The 21,718-nt window shown below is 40.1% G+C and overlaps 1 protein-coding gene across 2 annotated transcripts in view; it reads left to right on the forward strand.

The window, feature by feature from the left end:
• The first annotated feature begins 252 nt into the window (after positions 1 to 252).
• pla2g6 (phospholipase A2, group VI (cytosolic, calcium-independent)) overlaps positions 253 to 21,718 on the forward strand; it is a 45,102-nt gene continuing 23,636 nt past the window's right edge. For both annotated transcript variants that reach the window (XM_036565158.1, XM_036565159.1), the window contains exons 1-7: positions 253 to 360; positions 2,517 to 2,731; positions 12,518 to 12,733; positions 13,951 to 14,131; positions 16,661 to 16,848; positions 19,710 to 19,806; positions 20,797 to 20,979. In XM_036565158.1, the coding sequence (XP_036421051.1) occupies positions 2,523 to 2,731; positions 12,518 to 12,733; positions 13,951 to 14,131; positions 16,661 to 16,848; positions 19,710 to 19,806; positions 20,797 to 20,979 (1,074 nt within the window). In that variant the 5' untranslated portion in view covers positions 253 to 360; positions 2,517 to 2,522. The remainder of the gene's footprint in view (positions 361 to 2,516; positions 2,732 to 12,517; positions 12,734 to 13,950; positions 14,132 to 16,660; positions 16,849 to 19,709; positions 19,807 to 20,796; positions 20,980 to 21,718) is intronic.

A 21,718-nucleotide genomic window follows, 5' to 3' on the forward strand; every position in this document is an offset into this window, starting at 1 on the left:
GTGCGATATACTTTATACATCTTGCTGTATTTTTTAAAAGTTGGAGGATATTTATTTGCGGCTAAAAGAGTGAAAATTCATGGCTCATGTCAATGCTAGCTAACGTTAATTGTATCTGCTGAAAAAGCAGAGGATGCTCTCCTGTGGTCCCGCCTTCTACACCACACAAACGCGCCGATGATTGGCGGAGGGGGCGTAACGAGAGCCCGTCCTCGTAGCTCATTGGGTCCTACGCACGTCCGTCAAACGTGATGCTGGTTCGGTTGAAGTGGTTGTTGATGTCCCGTCAAAAAGTCAGAGGGGGGTCAGTCGGAGAGGCTCAGCGGCTTAAAGCGGAACGGCTGAGGATTCGGAATTAAGGTAAAACTATTAACAAGATAACAACGCGATATATTATCTGTGTATTTTCAGAGGAAGCGAAAGTGTATCTTAACGAGCGAAGGCATCAGCAGGGAATTTTGAACTCACGAGGCTGACGTTTGCTTCTGGTTCCAATTATCCCGTTCCACCTTAAATGATGCAGCAGTCACGTTCTGGGTCGCCGGAATGTAATGTAGCTGCTGCACCATTTAAGGTGGAACGGGAAAATTCGAATAAGACGCTAACTTCAGCTTCGTTTTGAGCCCGGTGTTGGCGGCTGAGGCGGACTGTTTTCTGTGTCATGAGTGAGTTCAGTGGGAGTCAGCGTGTTTAGGGAGGACGGAACGAAAACGGGGCAAATTTTCCTATAATGTCGAGCGGGACATTGTTATGGTTTCTCTGGCTTTATATAACTCGACCACGTAGGCTGTCCGGGCAGCACTTTCGGTTTTTAGAATGACTTCGGTCACTCCTTATCAAAATTAAGGCAACGCGAAAACCTGTTTGGCGACCCGTAGTTGTAGTTCATCGTTATCCCATTTGTAGTCAATTTACAGGCAGCTGTTTGCAGTAGTGGAGTCAAATAAGGGCCTTTAGCTCACTGACCTCAGTCTGCTGCACACCTCATCTCCAGTCCACTGTATTTTAAGTAAAGGGACATTCTGGCCAAAGTAAAGGGATAACCATTGGTAAAGCTACTGTAAACAAGCCTACTTGTCCCCTAAAGTGATGCTAAGTCGTCTCTAGAGCAGGAGTGTCCAAACTTTGTTCAAAGAGGGCCAGATCAGTCCAAACCACGTCAAAATACCCGAGGGCTGAAACAATCACAAATGATTCAAAAATTATTCTCTTTTTAATATGAAGACTGTAGCGAGCAGTCAGTCGAACTGAGGGTCACTGAGGGTCAAAAATAATTTGGCAATGACCCTTTAAACTCATATAAATCTACCAGAGAAGTTATGGGCTGTGCATGTCCACGCTGGTCAGTCAATCTCATCAGCGTGTAGAATCAGAGCTTTGAGCTACTGTGTTTCCTATCACTTTGCGAAAGATTCACAAGGCTTCTTTTATCACTGGGTTCCTCATTCATAGTTGTATGGGTAACAACAACAACAATGAAACAGGACTAATGTGTTAAGTATATTCCCATTCAAGTGCTTACTTGTCAAAATATTCAATTCGTGAGACAAACTAAAATGTTCGGTCATGTTCTTTATATGTCAAACAAATGCAGCATTTCAGAAATCACTTAATTAAACGCGTGGAGCAGATAAAACAGCGTAAATAGCCACGTTTTTGTTCGGCCTAAAAGGGTTAGTATTTACTGAACCACCGAATTTGATCTGATCGGAAGTTGGTGCTGTGAGATTAGGCATTATTATGATGTCCATGCTTTGTTTCATGGATATTGATATTAAATTTATCATATCCTTTTGAAATATGGGGCACATGCATTTCCATCTCGCCTGAATCGCTGGTTCTCGGTGTTAAGTTTGTGCTTTATAGCTGTAGTCTTGACTAAATGTTGTTCAGTAAAGCTCAGAGAAGAAAGGCTCTTAAACTTTAGCTAACTTCATTAACACAGTGCGTCGTGTTACACTATAATTTTACAGTAATGCTACCACCTTCAGGTGAAAGGACGAACTGGGGTGTACAAGCTGGCGGGCCACTTAACATTAAATGCTAGTTTTAGGGCAGAATTTCCCTTTAAGTAGTGATTTAAAGGGAGATTCCATCCATTTTTCTCTATAATTCAATCACTGAGATGTAAACAAAGTGATTCAGAGTGGTTTGTTGTGAAATGGTTCATTATACAGATGTATTTACAGTGGTGGTGATAGGAACCAGGGGTCACCATGTCTACATCACAAATATAGCCATTTTATTTATAATCCAAAACCACCAGTGACACTACATGTGTTTATCTATTTTGCCTTACATCACCCTGCATGTACCCGTCTGCCATGAGCGTGCTTTAAAAAATGCATTGTAGCATTTTACATCAAACCACTCTGAATAACTTTTAGATCTTAACTATTTAAAATTGGATGGAATTTAGTTAATAGCCTTGCACTGTACAGGTGAGTAGTCCGAAAAACAGCCCGAGTAGTCGTCACTCACCCTCCTCTGTTGGTCTTCTGTATCTCTCAATCCAGGTCAGAATGCAGTTCCTGGGCCGATTTTTGGACACGGTCACCTCCGTATCCAACCTGTTCACCAACCCGTACCGGGTGCGGGAGGTGCAGCTGTCAGAGTATGGTGGCAAAGTGAGGCTCAAGCAGGAGGGGAGGATGTTGCTGTACAGGAACATGTCCAGTCAGTCCTGGGACTGCGTGCTGCTCTTACCTGAAAGCTCATCCATGGCACTGAGGTGAGTGTCAGACTTAAACCAGCCAGGAGGAGCTCTGGAAAGATCTTATTCTATGCTATATGCAAAATATAGAGCTTTGAATTTATTTCAGATGTGTCAGTCAGTTGCACATGGATGTGTTACAGTTGTAATGTAACATTTTATTAAACAAATGCAGTGTGCAACCAACTCACGCGTTTGAATCATGCAAATACAAAGCACCATTTTCTCAAAGTGCTCTCTGCCAAAACAATACGGTGACCGAAAAAACATTGTCTCATCGTCTGAACCGCCTGTTTATTGGATTGAACATGGAAAAATATTCAAATTGTTACAGCTTAATCACTTCAAAGGGGCTTTCTGGCTTAAAACTACAAACCTAATTCTAAAAAAGTTGGGCCAGTAGGTAAAGTGCAAATAAAAACAGAAAGCAGTGACCACCTCCTTGTTTCTACGCTCGTTGTCCATTTTATCAGCTCCACTTACTGTATAGGTGCACTTTGTAGTTCTACAGTTACAGACTGTAGTCCATCTGTTTCTCTGCATACTTTGTTACCCTGTTCTTCAGTGGTCAGGACCCCCATGGACCCTCACAGAGCAGGTACTGTTTGGGTGGTGGATCATTCTCAGCACTGCAGTAACACTGACGTGGTGGTGGTGGTGGTGTGTTAGTGTGTGTTGTGCTGGTGTGAGTGGATCAGACACAGCAGTGCTGCTGGAGTTTTTAAACACTGTGTCCACTCACTGTCCACTCTATTAGACACTCCTACCTTGTCAGTCCACCTTGGAGATGTAAAGTCAGAGACGACAGCTCATCTGCTGCTGCACAGTTTGTGTTGGTCATCCTTTAGTCCTTCATCAGTGGTCACAGGACGCTGCCCACAGGACGCTGTTGGCTGGATATTTTTGGTTGGTGGACTATTCTCAGTCCAGCAGCGACACTGAGGTGTTTAAAAACTCCAGCAGCTCTGCTGTGTCTGATCCACTCAGACCAGCACAACACACACTAACACACCACCACCACCACCACGTCAGTGTTACTGCAGTGCTGAGAATGATCCACCACCCAAACAGTACCTGCTCTGTGAGGGTCCATGGGGGTCCTGACCACTGAAGAACAGGGTAACAAAGTATGCAGAGAAACAGATGGACTACAGTCTGTAACTGTAGAACTACAAAGTGCACCTATATAGTAAGTGGAGCTGATAAAATGGACAATGAGTGTAGAAACAGGGAGGTGGTCATGATGTTGTGCCTGATCGGTGTATGTTTGGATATAAAAAGAACATCCAGGAAAGGCCTCGTCCTTTGTGAGCTATGATGAGTTGAAGCTCGGCACTTTGGCAAAAATGCATTAGCAAATAGTCCAACTATTTAAATAACAATGGGCCTCATTCACCAGCCGTTCTTAAGAATAAATTTCTTCTTAAAACCTACTTACATGGTTTTCACAAAGATTCTGACATTCACTGATGTTTTGTTAAATGGGATTTGTTCTTAGGTAAGAACAGAATTTATACACACTCACTTAAAAGCATTTTAACAACACAAAAGTATAACAATTCTGCGGTTTAAGAACATGTTGTGAATCTGATGTAGACGATATCTTGGGACCTTTCTCAAGAACACATCAAAGAAAAAAAGAAGTTTTGTAACTAGGAAGTATTTTATCCTAAATGTGTAATATTAGAAGATTCACGGAATCCATAGAAAACTTTGTGCATAAAAAAAGGCAGAAAACTACAAATGAATGCGTGTGACCTTTGATCCCTCAGATCGCATTGCTTTAAAAACCAGCATGTTTCTGTGATGGATATCACCGCATCAGTTTGGGAATACTGTTGTCAACGAACATTATCTGTCACTGCATCCACAAACGTATGTAAACACTATGCTATGCACAGCAGAAGTCACAGCATCCAGAAACGCTGCCAACTTCTCTGGGTTCAAGCTCATCTGAAATGGACAGATGCACCGTGGAAACGTGTATTGTGGTCCGACAAGTCAACCCTGTTGTTTATTGTTGTTGAACAAACTTAATTGTTTGTGTAAATAATGGATGTCGACTTCTCCGGGCCAAAGAAGAAATGGACCGTCCACTTTGTTAGTGTAAATTTCAAAAGTCAGTGTCTGTTGTGGTATGGGGAGGTATTAGTGGGTAACCTGCACATCTGTGAAGGTACCATTAAAGTGAAACATATTTTGGAGCAACATCTGCTTCCTTCTTCACTTTTTCAGAGACACCCACACTTATTTCAACATGGCAACACCAAACCACATTCTGCATTTGTCACAACAGCATGCCTGAGTAATCAGAGAGTGCGGGTGCCTGCAGTCCAGAACAGTCTACTAATGAAAACATGGCTTGTTAAGCTCAGAATATGATAGCAAAGCTAGCACAGCTGAAGACCTGTATAACAGACAAATGGCAAAAAAATTCTGCTTTCAAAACTGGATCAATTGGTCTCTTCAGACCCTAAATGTTTATTAAGTGCTGTTAAAAGAAAAGGTGATGTAACACAGCGGTAAACATGCTTTTATCTTAACATTTTTACAACATGTTGCAGGCCTCAAATTTGGAATGAGCAAATATTTCCAAAATCAAAGAAGTTCATAAGGTAAAACATAAAATATGTACTGTTTTTCAATTAAACAGAAATTAATTAGTGCTTTCTGTTTTTGCTAGTATTACACAAGCTGTTCCAACTTTTTCGGAATTGGGTTTGTGGCGTTTAATATGTAATTTGTCTTGTATATATAATATTCTGTAGCTCAGCATTGCATCCCTCAGCCTCATCAGTTTGCCAGAATTCACAGTTTTCTGTTTTTGTCCATGTTCTCAGCCTGCATTATGCAAATACTCATGCAACCATTGGAAATCTCCAATAAAATAGTCCACTGATGTTCTAACGCTTCCCAGCAGTATTAGCTATCTGGCTTCCTTCTGCTTTAGCCAACAGCTCACCTGCAGAAATCTACTAAAAACACACAGTTTTTCAAAAGGTCCTCCCACTTCCAAAATGCATCGTCAGAAGGTGGTCTTCCTTGCCTTTAAAGTGGAAAATCTCACTCTTAAGACTATTGTGGTGCAGCGTATGAGGTGATTAGATGTGTTTACAACAGGTGTAGCAGTGGTTATATTTTCATTTTGACTGGAGCGCCCCTTTAACATCTCAATTATCAGATGGTTTTTATTAATAGAAAAATCTTCAAATGCTAAATAATCACATAAGTAATTAAATCATGTAAGTACAGCATGTGCAAGAAAGAAAACCAGTGAAATGAGAAAAGTCAGTGCAATAAAATAGATACAATGCTTTTGATTTTAGTTTTTGCTTTTTGATAAATTAGCGAAAATTTCTAAAATTCTGTTTTCACTTTGTCGTTATGGGGTATTGGGCACAGAATGATGGGAAAAAACATGATTTTTTTTTATTTAATTTAGCACAAGGCCGCAACATAACAAAATGTGAAAAAAATGAAAGGGTTTGAAGACTTTCCAAATGCATTGTACATTGTGCAGCACTGTTCTGAAATGCTTGCGAATACCATTTACTATCAAAAACATTCACATTCGGAAACACTTGCACACATCTGCAGAGTTTTTCCTCACCTCGGGTCTGTTTTAGTGTTGCCTTAACCACAGGCTGGTGGTTTTGCAGCATAGATGCTATGAAAATAAGTTCTGCTGTGTTACTTCCCCCACATAAGTCAGCTAATGTTAGTCTGGTTGAGAAGAATTGATCTTCTGAAGCAAGCATTAATAATCATTTTGAGTAAGGGGTTTGTTCACACTGCAGGGCATATCAGATTTGTTTCTTGTGTCTGACTTTCTGGACTGTTTAGACCTGACCAAATCTGATTTGGGTGGTCAGACTGCAGTTGCGTTTCTACATTATTTGCCGTAGTAATGATGCACACATGCATATGCTATCTGGGAAGGGACAAAAGTTAGCGAACCGAACAAAGATAGCTAGCTAATAGAATAATTACATTTCACAAGAACGTTTCACTTTTTATTAACTACAGCGTATAAAGTCACATGTCCGAAAATCTGTTTTGAATCAGCTTCGAAACCACCTTCAAATGGGGCTTGAATCTGATGAGAAAAGAGTGCTGAAGATTTGGGCTGCCTGTCTGAACAAGGCCTAAGAGTGCTGATCTGGGATCAGGTTTTGCCTTTGTCCTTTGTTTCGATCAGAAGGACAGATCAGAAGTGCCCAAAAGTCTGGCTTTACACAGTGAAACTTTCATGCAACTAGTTGCATTTTGTGAGTTGCCTGCAACATAATTTCAAAAGCAAAAGCAACTAAAAAATAATTAATGCCGCATGCCAGACATTCAGTAATGCTACTGAACTAGTAATACTACTCCACTAGTTAGCCAAATTAGCAGCTTGTATTTTGTGATGCACCTGCAAGTTACTCGAGTTCTCTCACTGCATCCACAAAGCCAAGTTAAGTCTGTACTATGCATAGTGGAAGCTATATGTCAACAACGTCCAGAAACGCAGCTGACTTCTCTGGTCTTTTGTTTTGATCAAAAGGACATGGCCAGGTCTGACTCAAGATCAGGGCTGCGCAAATTGCCCAAAAGTCTGGCTTTACACAGTGAAACTTTTATGCAACTAGTTGCATGTTGTGAGTTGCCTGCAACCTAATCTCAAAATCAAAAGCAACAAAAAAATTATCAATGCTGCATGCCTGATATTCAGTAACTCCACTAGTTAGCCAAATTAGCAGCTTGTATTTTTTGATGCACCTGCAACTTACTCGAGTTCTCTCACTGTAAAGTCAAAGCTTTGAAGTTTTTTGTCCACTGATTCTGTAAAATCAATAGTTTCAAAGTACGTTGTTTGACGTGATCACATGATTTGTTATCGGCATTTTGGTTGGCTTCATTCCACGAAGTTGAGATGTTTGCAGCTGTTGCGGCTGAGTTTCAAGTGAGTTGTCTTTACATTAGGAATCGTAACATTAAACTCCAGCAAGTTAGTTTCATGTAGATTTCAAGCAACTAAAGTTTTATAAAAGTTTCACCAGGATGTAATTGGGATTTTAAGGGGTTTAACAAACAATATATTGTGCAATCCTACTTTATACTGTTCAAAAGTGTGGAATTACGTGCCAGATTATTGATTTTTACAATATTACATACAGCAATAACTGAAGCAGTGTGGATGTAAATAGTACATACTATTCACCAAAAGGTATTTTTAAGTTTTATTCAATATTTTAAGAATTCTGTGAGCAAGAGGTGGATAAATGCATAAATAAAATAATATACTGTAATGATCTATTTGCATGAATGTTGGTCAACATATCTATCTTAATATTTAAAATATGCTTAATTCCTTTTATTATATCTTCGTTCTCAACATTATCCAGCTTTTTTAGTTATTTTAGAATGATATATGGCTTCGTTCCCATTATTAGGTTTCACTTACAGCTTCCTAATGTCCTACTAATGATTTGCAAGCTGAAAATCTGAACAAGATGAGCATTATTAGAATAATCTTATACATTTATCTGCAACCAAATAGGTTTTATACTGAACGTTAGTGTGTGCTTTGCTCCAGTGTAGTGGACAGTGGATGGGCTGCTTCCCATTGATTACATTATGACTGACGGATTGAGGTTGTGACACTCTCAGCTGGACTGAATAGATTTTTAGCTTTGTTGTTTTTGTCATTCCCAAAGTGCCTGTGTCAGTCACAAGACTGCTGCGCTCTGTTCTTTTAGGCTTATCACACCACTCTTACAAAAGCTCCTTGTTCTGTCAGAACTGAAGTGCTGTGTAGGTCCTTATTCAGTCTGGCCATGAGGAAACACCCACAGTCCAGCCTGAGGTATGCCTGAGATATGAACTAGTGGGGCCTACAAAGGAGGGATGGTATATCAGACTGATATTTGACGACATATTGATTGTAAAATGTTATGTTTCTCCATAATGCTAATCTAGGTGGATGCAGCTCCAATTGTTACGTTTTACAAAGTCCATATATCACTGTATTTAACAGCGGTATATACTGTTGGCAGCACTGCTGTGTCTGATCCACTCAGACCAGCGCAGCACACACTAACACACCACTGGCAGGCCCAAAGTTTTATTACACACTTCCATAACCTAAGAATAGCTTAGCCAGTTTGCATAGAAGTCCCTGTAGTTACTGAATAATAAGCCTTAGTCTGTAATAAGTCTGGGATTTTAAGGAGTTAATTTCTATTCAAATGCTACAAGTATCTGTTTACAGTAGAGCACTAAAGCTGGACACCTGAGGTTTATGGCTAGTATTGGGATTATTTGGATGGTGAAAAGCAGAAAATTCAGAACCAACGTCTAAGACTAAATTTTGGAGGTGTGGAAAAGTATCCCTCCAGATTACAAACCCAATTCCAAAAAAGTTGGGACAGTAGGTAAAGTGCTAATAAAAACAGAATGCAGTGCTTTTTACATCTACTTTCATCTCTATTTAAACAAAAACAGTACAAAGTCAAGTTATGTAATGTTTATCCTAACAAGTTCATTGAATTTTTGTAAATATATGCTCATTCTAAAATTAATGCCTGCAGCATATTCCAAAAGGTTGGGACAAGTGCAGTTTAAGGCTAGGAACACTGTGAAATGTTCAAACATGTCTTAAACAGGTGATGCAGTCATACTCAGATAGGATAATAGGAGCATCCAGGAAAGGCAGAGTCCTTTATGAGCAAGGATAGTCAAGGCTCACCACTTTGCCAAAAATGCATAAGCCAAAACCTCTAACAGTTTAAAAAAAAACATTCCTCACCCAGGGATTGCAAGAATTTTTGTTTTGTTAGTGGGTGACTTGCACATCTGTGAAAGCACCAATAATGCTGAACGCATTTTTAAGCAACACATGCTGCCTTTTAGGGAGGTCCATGCTTATTTCAACAAGACAGCACCAAGCCACATTCTACACATGTTACAACAGAATGGCTGTGTAATCAGAGCTACGGTTGTCTGCCTGGAAATGTTGTATTATTAAGCTCAGAACAGGACAACAAAGGCCCTGTACTGTTGGACAGCTGAAGACTTCTACATCAAAAAATTCCACTTTCAAAACTAAAACCAAATGATTTTTAAGTGCTGTTAAAAGGGAAAATGATGTAACACAGTGGTAAACATGCTTCTGTCCCAACTTTTATGGAACATGTTGCAGGTATCAAATTTGGAATGAGCATAGATTTATGGAAAAAGATGAACTTAAAGTTAAGAAATTAAATATTGTGTTTTTTTGTACTTTTTTCAATTCATTACAACTCACAGATATTAAAGATCAAACAGATGTTATTAATCACTGAATTCTGGTTTTCTTAGCATTTCACACACTGTCCCAACTATTTTGGAATTGAGGTTGTACTTTAAAACTTAAAGTTAGTCTCTTGAAAAGAATGGAAGTTGTATTTAAGGTATTTAGTGGTTGAGGCTTCTGTGTAATTTTCGTTTTGGATATGAAGTAAATGAAAGGATGGTCTTAGACTTGCACAGGACTGTATGTACATGAAAAATGTGGGCACAGGCCCACAATTCTCATATGAGTGCATCCCTAAAATAAATACTAAGATGAGTTCAGATCAAAAGTACTAAACATGTGAGACGTAGTTTCTGATTCTAGAATCTGCCATTGGTTTTAGACCGAAGCTCTCGCTGATGTTTGCTTTCTCTGTAATTTAATCATCCTCTGGACTGATTGCTGGAACAGGCCTGGAATTTCAGGCTGTTTCATCATTGCGCAGATAAGCCGCTCACCACCAAAGGCTCATTACATGTTCTCTGGATTCGTAGCCAAATGATCTAATAAATAATAAAGACCCAGCAATGAATACAACAGTATCAGAAAAACAATCCATAATTTTTTCCGTAGTAAATGGCAGAGTAAACAAAGTCATTCTGAGTAGTTTAGTGTGAAATGGTTCATACTAGAGAAACTCAGACTCAGTCTTATTTGCAGTGGTGGTGATGGGAACCAGGGGTCTTGATATGCATAGCCAGTTTATTTACTATCCAAAAATGACTTTTTTGTTACCCAAAGAATTTGAAAAATAGTGGTATAAATTGTTAATTCTAATTCTAATTCTAGTCCCATAAAATACTTAGTCCCAATCCCATTTCTTATTTTTACCCTACCCCTTATTTTTGAGTGTCTCCTTGCCCCTTGGAACTGAGTTACAGGGGTAGTGGTTGAAAGCTTCCTCTATGAAATGGGACCCTCAAATAAAAAGATCATCACTTCATTAACAGCTACTAGCGCTGCTCTGTAGGCGACCCTGCCAGTCTGCAGTGACAGCAGAGGAGGGTAAAGTTCAGCTCCTCACTGCTGGGCTTTAGTTACATTTAGGGCATCATATGACTTCAAAGAGGGGGCAATTATTCATCATCACCCACCCCTATTTCAGCTTCAGTGATATGAAGCTGAAGTCAGTTATTCACCAGCTTCTTGTTTGAACTGCTGCACCATTTAAAGTGGAACAGGAAATGTAGCTAGCTAGCTACAGAGACATCAGCATACTATTAGCATTTTTTTATGCTTGTTATGAAGACAAGGACCAAAATACACTGAAATGACATTAAACTAAGATAATACAGTGGTTATCGTAATTTTTAACAAAGAAAATTCTCACATCTATGTGTTTCTTTGGTCTCTTGTTCAGCCATCTTTACAGTTTTTCTTTTTTTCTCGTAACACTGTTTGGAGCCTCTGAAAAGCCTCAGTTTGGAGGGCCATGTAGCCCTAACGCACAAAACAGATGGGTAGGGCTAATTGGGTTGGGGCAAGGGTGAAATGGCATATCCATATTTTGCAATTTAAATTTATTTGGGTCTGACATACAATTTTAAGTTAATATGACATCAAATAGTTAAGAAAACAACAATCTGTGTTACATTTGGTTATATAAACATATTATCTGATGTTCAGTGAACTTATCACAGTGTATTAAACATTTTTGGACATAGAAATCTGTGTACTTGCTGTAGTATGAGGAGATTGTAGGTTCGAACCCTGGTGTATAAATATATTAATATACATCATATCACCCCAATTCCAAAAAAGTTGGGATGTTGTGCAAAATTGCAGAATGCAATGACTCATTTAAACCCAAAATTTATTTGAAAATAGTACAAAGACAACATTTCAAATGTTGAAACTGAGAAATATATAATTATTATTTTTTTTTTTTTGAAAAAGATATGCCCATTTTGAATTTTAGTAACATGTTTCAAAATAATTGGGAACAATTTGGACTCAGTAAGTTTCACTAGAATGGAACATTTCACATCAAACAGCTCCAGATGACTTCTCTAACTGTTAAGCTATGAGCTATTATGCTTTGGGTTTGTGTGGCAGTGAGTGGTACAGGAAATATCTAAGTTATCAAATGCAGATGAACTGTGTATTAATGTTTGCAGAAGTGTTTATGTATTTTTATATTTATTTTTATGTTTGTGTTTTTAATTGTTCTTTGCACTTCAAAAATCAACAAAATATAGGACCTTGTTTAATTGAATATCTTTTAATTTTCTGTGCATCTTTGTTTGTTGGGTTGTTTGTTTCTGTATGGAAAATGTTTAATAAAAAAAAATCTATTTTTGCATACAACTGTAGATGTGGAGTGAGTGATGAGACTAGTTGACGTTACCTGTAACAGGCCTTCATAAAGTAGTGTTTTTGAGACAAATCTAACTTTTTGCTGTTAATTATGTTGTTATTTATGCTCATCAGATACTTTCTCCATCCCTCATTTCATCCCTTTATCTCTTTTGTCCTTCTCTGCTCTCCCTCAGGTTGTTCCAGGTGGCGTCGGAGGAAGATGCCATGAACTGGTTTCCTCAGTATAGCCTTAAGCTCCGCCCATTTTATGAGACGCTCCGCCCTCCACTCAGACCAGAGACGCTCCAGCAAATCGTAGACTGCCTGCGGAACCATCCAGACTGGAGCTCCGCCCACATCGCCGTGGATACCGGCCTTCGGGACTGCCTGAAGCACAACTATGTTTTAAGGTGAGCGTTCAGAGTGGATGCAACTGTCTAAGCGTTGGCCCTGTTTATGGCCTTGCTCTCTCTGGGTGGGTAGGACGGCCCCCCGTCTCCCCCCATCACTCAGCGTGATGCTAGTCAGCGCAGCCGTCTGTTAGCTGATGTAACAGAACTGATGGTTAGTGTTCTCCTCCAAGCGTGTTAAGCTGTCCAAAGATGTTGCATTAGCGTCAGTTTGAAAAGATGCGGTGGCGCTTCACAGGTCTCAGAGGAAGCCTGTGCTAGCATTCGCCCTCCCAGTGCTGGTGGTATTGTGTGATTGGGGGAGTCCTAACTGGATACATCTAAATTGGTGGTTATGGATTCAAAGAAGGCAACGATGGTCAACGTTTATGACTTAGATCAATCTTGCCTGATTGGCTAATTGCAGTCCAACAGCTGGGCTTATTGGTGGAAATTTACTGAACCTATGTGCCATACGGTGAGGCAAATTTTGCCGCCCTGCAGCCGTCATGCACCGCTGGGATTCGATGAGATGGAAGACGGAATGTGGTGCAGCATTGATAGCAGTAGGCTTGCTTATGTGGTTTTTGGGGCTGGAGTAGGACTCCAGACCAGGAGTTACATGATGCAGGCCAACACACACACACACACATCATTGCTTTTGTTCAAAATAACCTAATTTCCACCTTAAATAAACATAATTTAAGGTGGAAAATGAGAATAAGATATAACTTCATCTACCCTCTATCCACTGTGTGAGTGACAATCAGCAAACCGGGGCTGGACCACTTGAGGCGAGGGCCACTGGTTTAACCCCTAAATTACTGCAGAAACACTTGGGTGTAGCATTTATAGTTTATCAGAGCATTCTTGTGCTTATATGCGTGAGTTAATGCATTAGCTCACAGGAACCGGCCCAAAATGCTGCCAGCCCGCCAGGAATTCTCCCAACTCTCTCGATTGTCCACTCTGGCATTGGTGGTTTCTGATACTGTTACCTATAAAAATGGACAGAAGTACATCTTTTTGCTCTGCGTAGCCAAACAGAAGGGAACTGATCACTTGTTAGCGTCGTAGCTCCAGTGCAGAACTATAGAAAAACTTTTGGCTGATATGAATAATGTTAAAATTGTGTGATATTGTTAGTTATCTTTTTTATAGAAATAAACGCTCACAAGAAAGATCAGGGTGGCTTGACCGCTAGCCGTAAGTAACTGCTTGTGGTCTTGTATCTTCAGTCAGATGAACATGCGGGACACGCAGGGTCAGACGGCGCTGCACATCGCGTGCGAGCGGGGCGAAGTGGGCTGTGTGCGGGAGCTGCTGGAGGAGTGCCAGGCTCGCACCGACATCAAGGACAAGAACGGGGACACGCCCATGCACTGCGCAGCCAAACAGGACTCCGCCGCAGTCGTGGAGGTGGGCTCACATCAGGACTGGCAGCAAAAGCTTCAGTGCTACTGCACTAGACTGTAAAGGCTAACAGCCTGCTGGTTTGTTGTTGGTATAAACAGTGTTATCTTGTGAGCAAAAAAACACTATTTTAGGTTTGTCTTCGTATGGTGGTGTATATGAGGGAGGGTCTTATTACGCATAACTGGACTTAAAACAGTGGTTGTGTTCAAATTACACATAATGAAAAACTAAAACAAAAAAGCACATCGCTGTTGTTCGGAAGAAAACCTCGTATCTCCAAAATGGTAACTTTACAGGAGAAGGAAAAAACTACTTTACTTTTAATGGAAGTCAATGGAACCAGAATTTTTTCCAAGTCATTTTGGGCTGTTTTGTTTGGTCCATTGTTCGTGAAATTTACAAACAATGTAAAGAGCAACAGGTAATTTCAAATTACGTCAAAAACTGAAAAACGACATAAATGGAGATACAAGGTTTTCTTCGGACAGGAGCGATATGTAGCATCTGTGTACACAAACACTGGCCACTTTATTGGGAACAGTTAGAAATGTGGTGTAAAGATAGGCAAATTTCATGATACGATACATAATTAATATCAGAATTAGAAAAGAAATGCCAACACAACACTCAGCCTGAAGCAGTTCAGCCCCGCCCACTGACACTGAAGTCATAGACCACTGTAGTTGTGTTGGCGTTTTGTAGTCGGCGCCATGCTCTTACGCCCGTATGAGGACTCCGGGTCTAAGCTCCATTTCTCTACTGGCCAGAATGAATCGGGTTTTCGAAAAATCGCCTCTTTTGCACAGTGTTAAATAAAAATGTCCAGAACTCGACACGTTTTGTCCTGTGAACATTCTCCTTTTGCATATCACTGGATCCTCTGAATTACGAGGTCGTAGTATCTTTAGCTTATTAGCAATTTTAGCGTACGATAGAGGTGATTTTTCCAAAACACCTTTCTTTCTGGCCATAGAGAAATCCAGCTTAGACCCCGAGTTCCTAATATGGGCTACAGAATGACGCGCGACTACAGTGATCTATAAGGAGTGTCTCAGCCTGGACTGCTTTTTGAATGAGTTACAATACAGGGCAGCCAATCAGAACAGAGCTCATTTATATAAGTCAGTCTTAAAGGTACAGTAACAAAAACAGTCTGTTCGACTACTAGGGATAAAGAAAGACTGGACAGTGGTTGTAAAATACTGATTATTACCATTTGTGATACATAAAACTATGCAAAAGTAAATATAAACATGTATGTAAATAAAAATAGGATGCAATGACATGCAATTCATGTGAACCATATTTGTAAAGGAAAATACTACAAAGAGAACAAATTAAATGTTGAAACAGAGAAATTTTATTGTTTTTTGAAAAATATATGTCGATGAATTTGATGCCAACAACACATAAAAAAAAAGTTGGGACGGGGGCCTGTTTACCACTGTGTTTCATCACCTCTTCTTTTAACAACACTCTGTAAGTGTTTGGGAACTGAGGAGACACTGCTGTAGTTTTGAAAGTGAAATGTTTTCCCATTTTTGCTTAACATAGGATTTCAGCTGATCAACAGTTCAGAGTCTCCTTTGTCGTATTTTTCATTTCATAATGCGCCAAATGTTATCAGTGGTGACAGATCTGGACAGCAGGCAGCACGTCACCCATGCTGTGTGCAATAATGCACCCTATACCATCATGAATACTGGCTTTTGAACTGTGCACTGATAACAAGCTGAGTGGTCTTTAGCCCGGAGGACACAGTGTCCATGATTTCCAAAAAGAATTTCAAATGTTGATTCATCGGACCACAGGACACTTTTCCACTTCACCTCAGTCCATTTTAAACGATCTCGGACCCAGACAAGGCGGCCGCGTTTCTGGATCCTGTTTATATATGGTTTCTTCTTTGTAGAGCAAATACTGGTTTTTGGTCTTTTCCCTGGCATACAGAGATTTCTCCAGATTCTCTGAATCTTTTAATGATATTATGTACCGTAGATGATGAAAAGCGAAAGTTCTTTGCTGTTTTACACTGAGAAACATTATTCTTAAATTGCTGCACTATTTGCCCACTCGGTGTTTCACAGAGTGGTGAACCCTCCTCATCTTTACTTCTGAAAGACTCTCTGAGGTGCTCTTTTTATACCCAGTCATGTTACTGACCTGTTGCCAGTTCATCACCAGGTGTTTTTTTGCACTGCACATCTTTACCAGCCTTTGGTTGCCCCCGTTCCAACTTTTTTGGAATGTCTTGCTGGCATCAAATTCAAAATGGGCAAATATTTTAGAAAAAACAATAAAATTTGATTTGTTGTCTTTGAAGCATTTTCAATCAAATATAGGGTTTAAATGATTTGCACATCATTGCATTTTGTTTTTATTTAAATTTTGCACAGCGTCCCAGCTTTTTTGGAAATGGGGTTGTATATACGCGAGCAGATAAGTAGGTGCTTCCTACCAGCTTTCACTCATTATTAGGTAGATTTGTTTGCAGTGTATTTTCTAATGAATGAACCTGCTGCTCCATCACAGGTGCTGTGCTCTCAGATGTGCGCCGGGATCAACGAGGTCAACGTCATCGGGGAAACGCCGCTGCACATAGCTTGTCGGATGGGTAAAGTAGAGACGGCCAAGGCGCTGATGGGAGGCGGGGCCTGCTGTGACATCATCGGGGCCACTGGCTACCCCATTCACGCAGCCATGAAGTACAGCGAGAGGGGGTGAGCAAGGAGCAGCCACACACTGCAAAAGTGCTATCTTGGCAAGTGAAATTATCTTAAATCCAGTCGGGATATCTGGTGTTTCTCATTTAGAGGTTGTTGTAAGCTATAAGTATAAGAGAATTTAGTTTATTTTTTGTCATTTTTACTCAGTTTATGTGATACTAAAGTCAAAGTATTCACAAATATCACAACATTTTTAGATCATCTCACTGTCCTGGCAGTTTTGCTTGTTCTGTGCAGATTTCTTAGAACAAGCAAAGTTATCTGCCAAATAGTGAAAATTTGACTTACTAGAATCACTTAAAATAAGTGAAAAATGTCTGTAAATAAGTTTAGTAATCTTATAATAAGCTTACAGCAACCTCAAAGTTAGAAATAGTAGATATATCATCTAGATTTCACTTTTTCACGTGCCAAGATTCCATTTTTTGGGGTGTATCAGCTCTACAGTTACACGCAGCACAGTTAGTGTGGTGAAGCATCATTCACACGTTGTGCTTATCATGGAGTATTTCCTCTGAGGCTTATGACTAAATTCTTATTTCAGTAAAAGATGTCAAAGGGTTAACAGAGCACCCGAGTAGCCCACATCCCTACTTCTGCATAGCGCAGCTGCCTGTGGTCAGGACTTTGACTGCTTCTGATGCCACAGCCATCTGTGGCCGGGAGTCTACGACCCAGTCCCATTTCAACCTTTGCCCTTACCTCTTATCCCTCTGTTTTGCGCGTTCACGTCTAGGGTTAGGGTGTCCTAATTTTTGTTGAGATAGAGGGGGAGGTGAAGTGTTGGGGCTACATGGCCCTCCAAACGGAGGTTTTTCAGAGACTCCAAACAGAGTGTTATGAGAAAAAAAAGAAAAACCAGTGAGATGGCTGAACAAGAGACCAAAGAAACACACAAATGTGAGAATTTACTCTGTTAGAAAATTATAATAACCAGTATATTATCTTAGTTTAATGTCTTTTCCATGTATTATGGTCGTTTTCTTCATAACAAGCATAAAAAATCGATAATCACATGCTAATGTTTTGGTATCTAGCTAACTAACTTTCCCGTTCCACCTTAAATAGTCCAGCAGTTCTGACGCCTGAAGCGCCAGAATGTCACTGCTGCACCATTTAAGGTGGAACTGGAAAATTCAAACAAGAATCTGGTGAATATCTGACTTCAGCTAATAGCCCCCCCTCTTTAAAGGCATATGATGCCCTAAATGTAACTAAAGCCCAGCAGTGAGGAGCTGAACTTTACCCTCCTCTGCTGTCACTGCAGACTGGCAGGGTCTCCTACAGAGCAGCGCTGGTAGCTGTTAATGAAGTAATAAATAATTTGTAGGGTAAGATTTCAACCACAACCCCTTGTAACTCAGTTCCAGTTAGGGTGACACTCGAAAACAAGGGGTAGGGGTAAAAAGAAGAAATGGGATTGGGCCTTAGTCATAATTGTCCTCTCTCTCGCCCCCCATCACTCAGCACAATGCTAGCCAGCAAGGGTGTCTGTTAATGTTCTCCTCCAAGAGTGTTGAGCTGCCCTGGTTGTTTTAGCAGCAGTTTGAAAAGATGCATCATCTACTCCGATGTTTCTAGTGTGGCATCTTCCAGCATGTTGTCCCGATGGAGCGCTCTCTGCTGGTAGCTAGTGGCAGTGAGTGTGTTTACATGCAGTTATCTGATTATTCAAATGATCATATAAACAGCACACTCCGATTTCTTAGATCAGAGTAAGGTCCAGAAATCTGATTGAAAAAATCTGATAAAGAGAGCTGGATTTTAGCTCAGTGATCAGATTTCTGAGCGCATGTGTGCCCTTACTCTGATTTCTTTCGGATTTCTCAGTCTGCACATGCGTGAAAACAGACAGCGGTACCGGAAATAAGCGAGCAACGTCGATCCAAAAGTGTTTAGCTGCGTCTCGCGGCGACGCTGCTCGCTTATTTCCGGTACCACTGTCTGTATTCACGCATGCGCGGACTGAGAAATCTGAAAGAAATCAGAGTAAGGGCACACATGCGCTCAGAAATCTGATCACTGAGCTAAAATCCAGCTCTCTTTATCAGATTTTTTTCAAATACATACTTGACGAAATGAAGGATTTAAATATTCTTCATCTTCTAGATGATGTATGTTCATATTTTCAGGTAAAGTGGCTCAATGTTTTAAAAAACGAAGCTGCATCATGAAGTTTGAGTTTTACGTTTAACGTCTTCTTCTATGAGTTTATCGGCTGGTTGCAAAGCAGAAGTCTGATTACTGTCTGACTCATGTAGACCTGGAGTTTCCTCATTACCTGATTACTCAAGTGCATGTAAACACGCTGATCGGATTACTGGCAAAATCTGATTTTCTGCAGTTATCAGATTATTAAGTGCATACAAACGCACTCATTGCTAAGTCTATCAGTGTTTAAATTAAGTTGCGGGATGTGTAGCTGAAACCGTTAAGCCTTGTTTTGAATGGTATTCAAATTCTGCATTAACGTCTATTTTTGTCATTTAATTAAGGTTATGACAAGCCCTCAATGTTAACTATAATATGGCATAGTTGAGATGGTTAATAGACATTGACTGAGTATTGGTCTGTAATGTAGTGATACATGACACAGTGATATAATAAGTGTAATTACCTTACATTTTCTAAAACCTGTATATCCTTGAATAGCATTATGGACCGCAGTGAAATTTTGGATATGAAAGACATCTGTTCTTTTTTCATGTTGAAGTTTCATTGATTTGCCAAGACTATTATAACTCTTTTAGGTACTCTTTTACTCACACAATCTTTCTGTCTCTCTCTCTCTCTCTCTCTCTCTCTCTCTCTCTCTCTCTCTCTCTCTCTCTCTCTCTCTCTCTCACTCTCTCTAGCTGTGCTGAGGCTATTCTGGCTGCTCATCCAGCCCAGCTGCAGGCTGAGGACCCGGTGTACGGGGGAACCCCTCTGCACTGGGCAAAGACTGCTGAGGTCAGCAACACACCACAGCTCACATTTAAACCTGCCAGTTAGTTAGTTAGCATTTATTTGCTCAGTGGAGCTCTATATATATATATATATATATATACTATATATATATATTATATATATATATAGCACCATACATTAAAACACACCATATGCACGCATTGTAGCTCCACTGACCCTAAAGGAGCACTTTGTAGTTCTACCGTTACAGACTGTAGTCCATCTGTTTCTCTGCATATTTTGTTACCCTGTTCTTCAATGGTCAAGACCACCACAGAGCAGGTATTATTTGGGTGATGGATCATTCAGCAGCACTGCTGGAGTTTTTAAACACTGTGTCCACTCACTGTCCACTCTATTAGACACTCCTACCTTATTGGTCCACCTTGTAGATGTAAAGTCAGAGACGATAGCTCATCTGCTGCTACACAGTTTGTGTTGGTCATCCTCTAGTCCTTCATCAGCGGTCACAGGACGCTGTTGGTTGAATGTTTTTGGTTCTCAGTCCAGCAGCAACACTGCTGTGTCTGATCCACTCGTACCAGCGCAACACAGATAGTTACACACAGATGGTTTGTTTCATAGTTTTCTAGCACAGGACGTCCTGTGGGTCTAAGATTTGTTTTGTAGTAAGAACACGCAGCTCATAAAAATGACTGACATGGTACATTTAGATGTTATTTTCCTGCCTTGTGTAAAACGAATCTGGTCCAAGTGGTACTTTTGTTGATATCAGTGCCTCACATTGAACAGTTTTTAATTCTTTCCACACTTCTAACACCCCTCATTGGGTTAATGAAGCATCAGAATCAGGTGGACGTGATTAGAGCTGCATTACAACTGCAGGAGAATCAGAAACTCATTGAATCAGTTAGTTTCGCACTATTTCTGCAGACTTTTATTCACACCCATTTGTTTTGCTTTAATAATCTCATTACTCTCTGTTAAAGCTTTTGTCCTGCGCATCGATTAACATTCCTGTGTCGTCTGTAGATGAGCCGTCTCTTGCTGGACCGTGGCTGCAACGTGAACTACCTGAGCAAGACGGGCGAGAGTCCATTACACATCCTGACCAAGAGGGGGCGCTTTGAGGCCGCCATGATTCTGCTCACTCACGGAGCTGACCCCAACATTAAGGGCGAGAACGGCAACACGGCTCTGCACCTGGCCATGAAGGTAGGCAGGACGAGTCCTCACAGGCCTGCGTGTGTCCAGCTGCCATGTGTGGCATTTTTCAACCACTTTGAGCATTAAAGAAACATTATTATCTTATATGAGTTATTATCTTATAGTTCATCAATTATTAAATGAGTTATCACATATAACAAAGTGCAGAGATCAGAAATACATTAATAGATGTTTATTTCCTTATTAATTTGCATAGTGTTCATTTACATATTTAAATACGTAAAGCTTGATAACTAAGATTCATTGTGATGACAGGCTTAAAGAAATAGTTTTGAGAGTTTTTGTCATTTAGCTGATTGATTATTTAGTTCTATGAGAATTTAACGTGATATTTTAGTGAACAGTTGACAGATTTTTCCCCAAATTTAGTCCTTCAGCTAAGACATGTGGTGAATATAGTTAATGCATAGTAGAAGTGCGTGGAGTCTCAAATAGTCTTGCTTATGTGGTTTCTATGTAGGATACTGTTATCGTACTGTGCAAAAAAAAAAAAAATCAGAGAACACAGGTTATTTATTTCATTTACAGTCAAAATGGCATTTAAGTACAAGTTGCTCATTTTTTTCAATGTCAAGAAACACTGCATAAAATATGAAATCTATCGGTGTTTAATTTTTCTGCGTTATATCTGCACAAACGTAAAGAAAACTCTTCCATCCTTTTGATCACTGCTGTGTCCTCCCAACAACAGCTGTTCCCAAAGATCTCGCATTAGGTTCCACTTTAA

The sequence above is a fragment of the Colossoma macropomum genome, unplaced genomic scaffold, assembly GCF_904425465.1.
Source record: "Colossoma macropomum unplaced genomic scaffold, Colossoma_macropomum, whole genome shotgun sequence".
Lineage (NCBI taxonomy): Eukaryota > Metazoa > Chordata > Actinopteri > Characiformes > Serrasalmidae > Colossoma > Colossoma macropomum.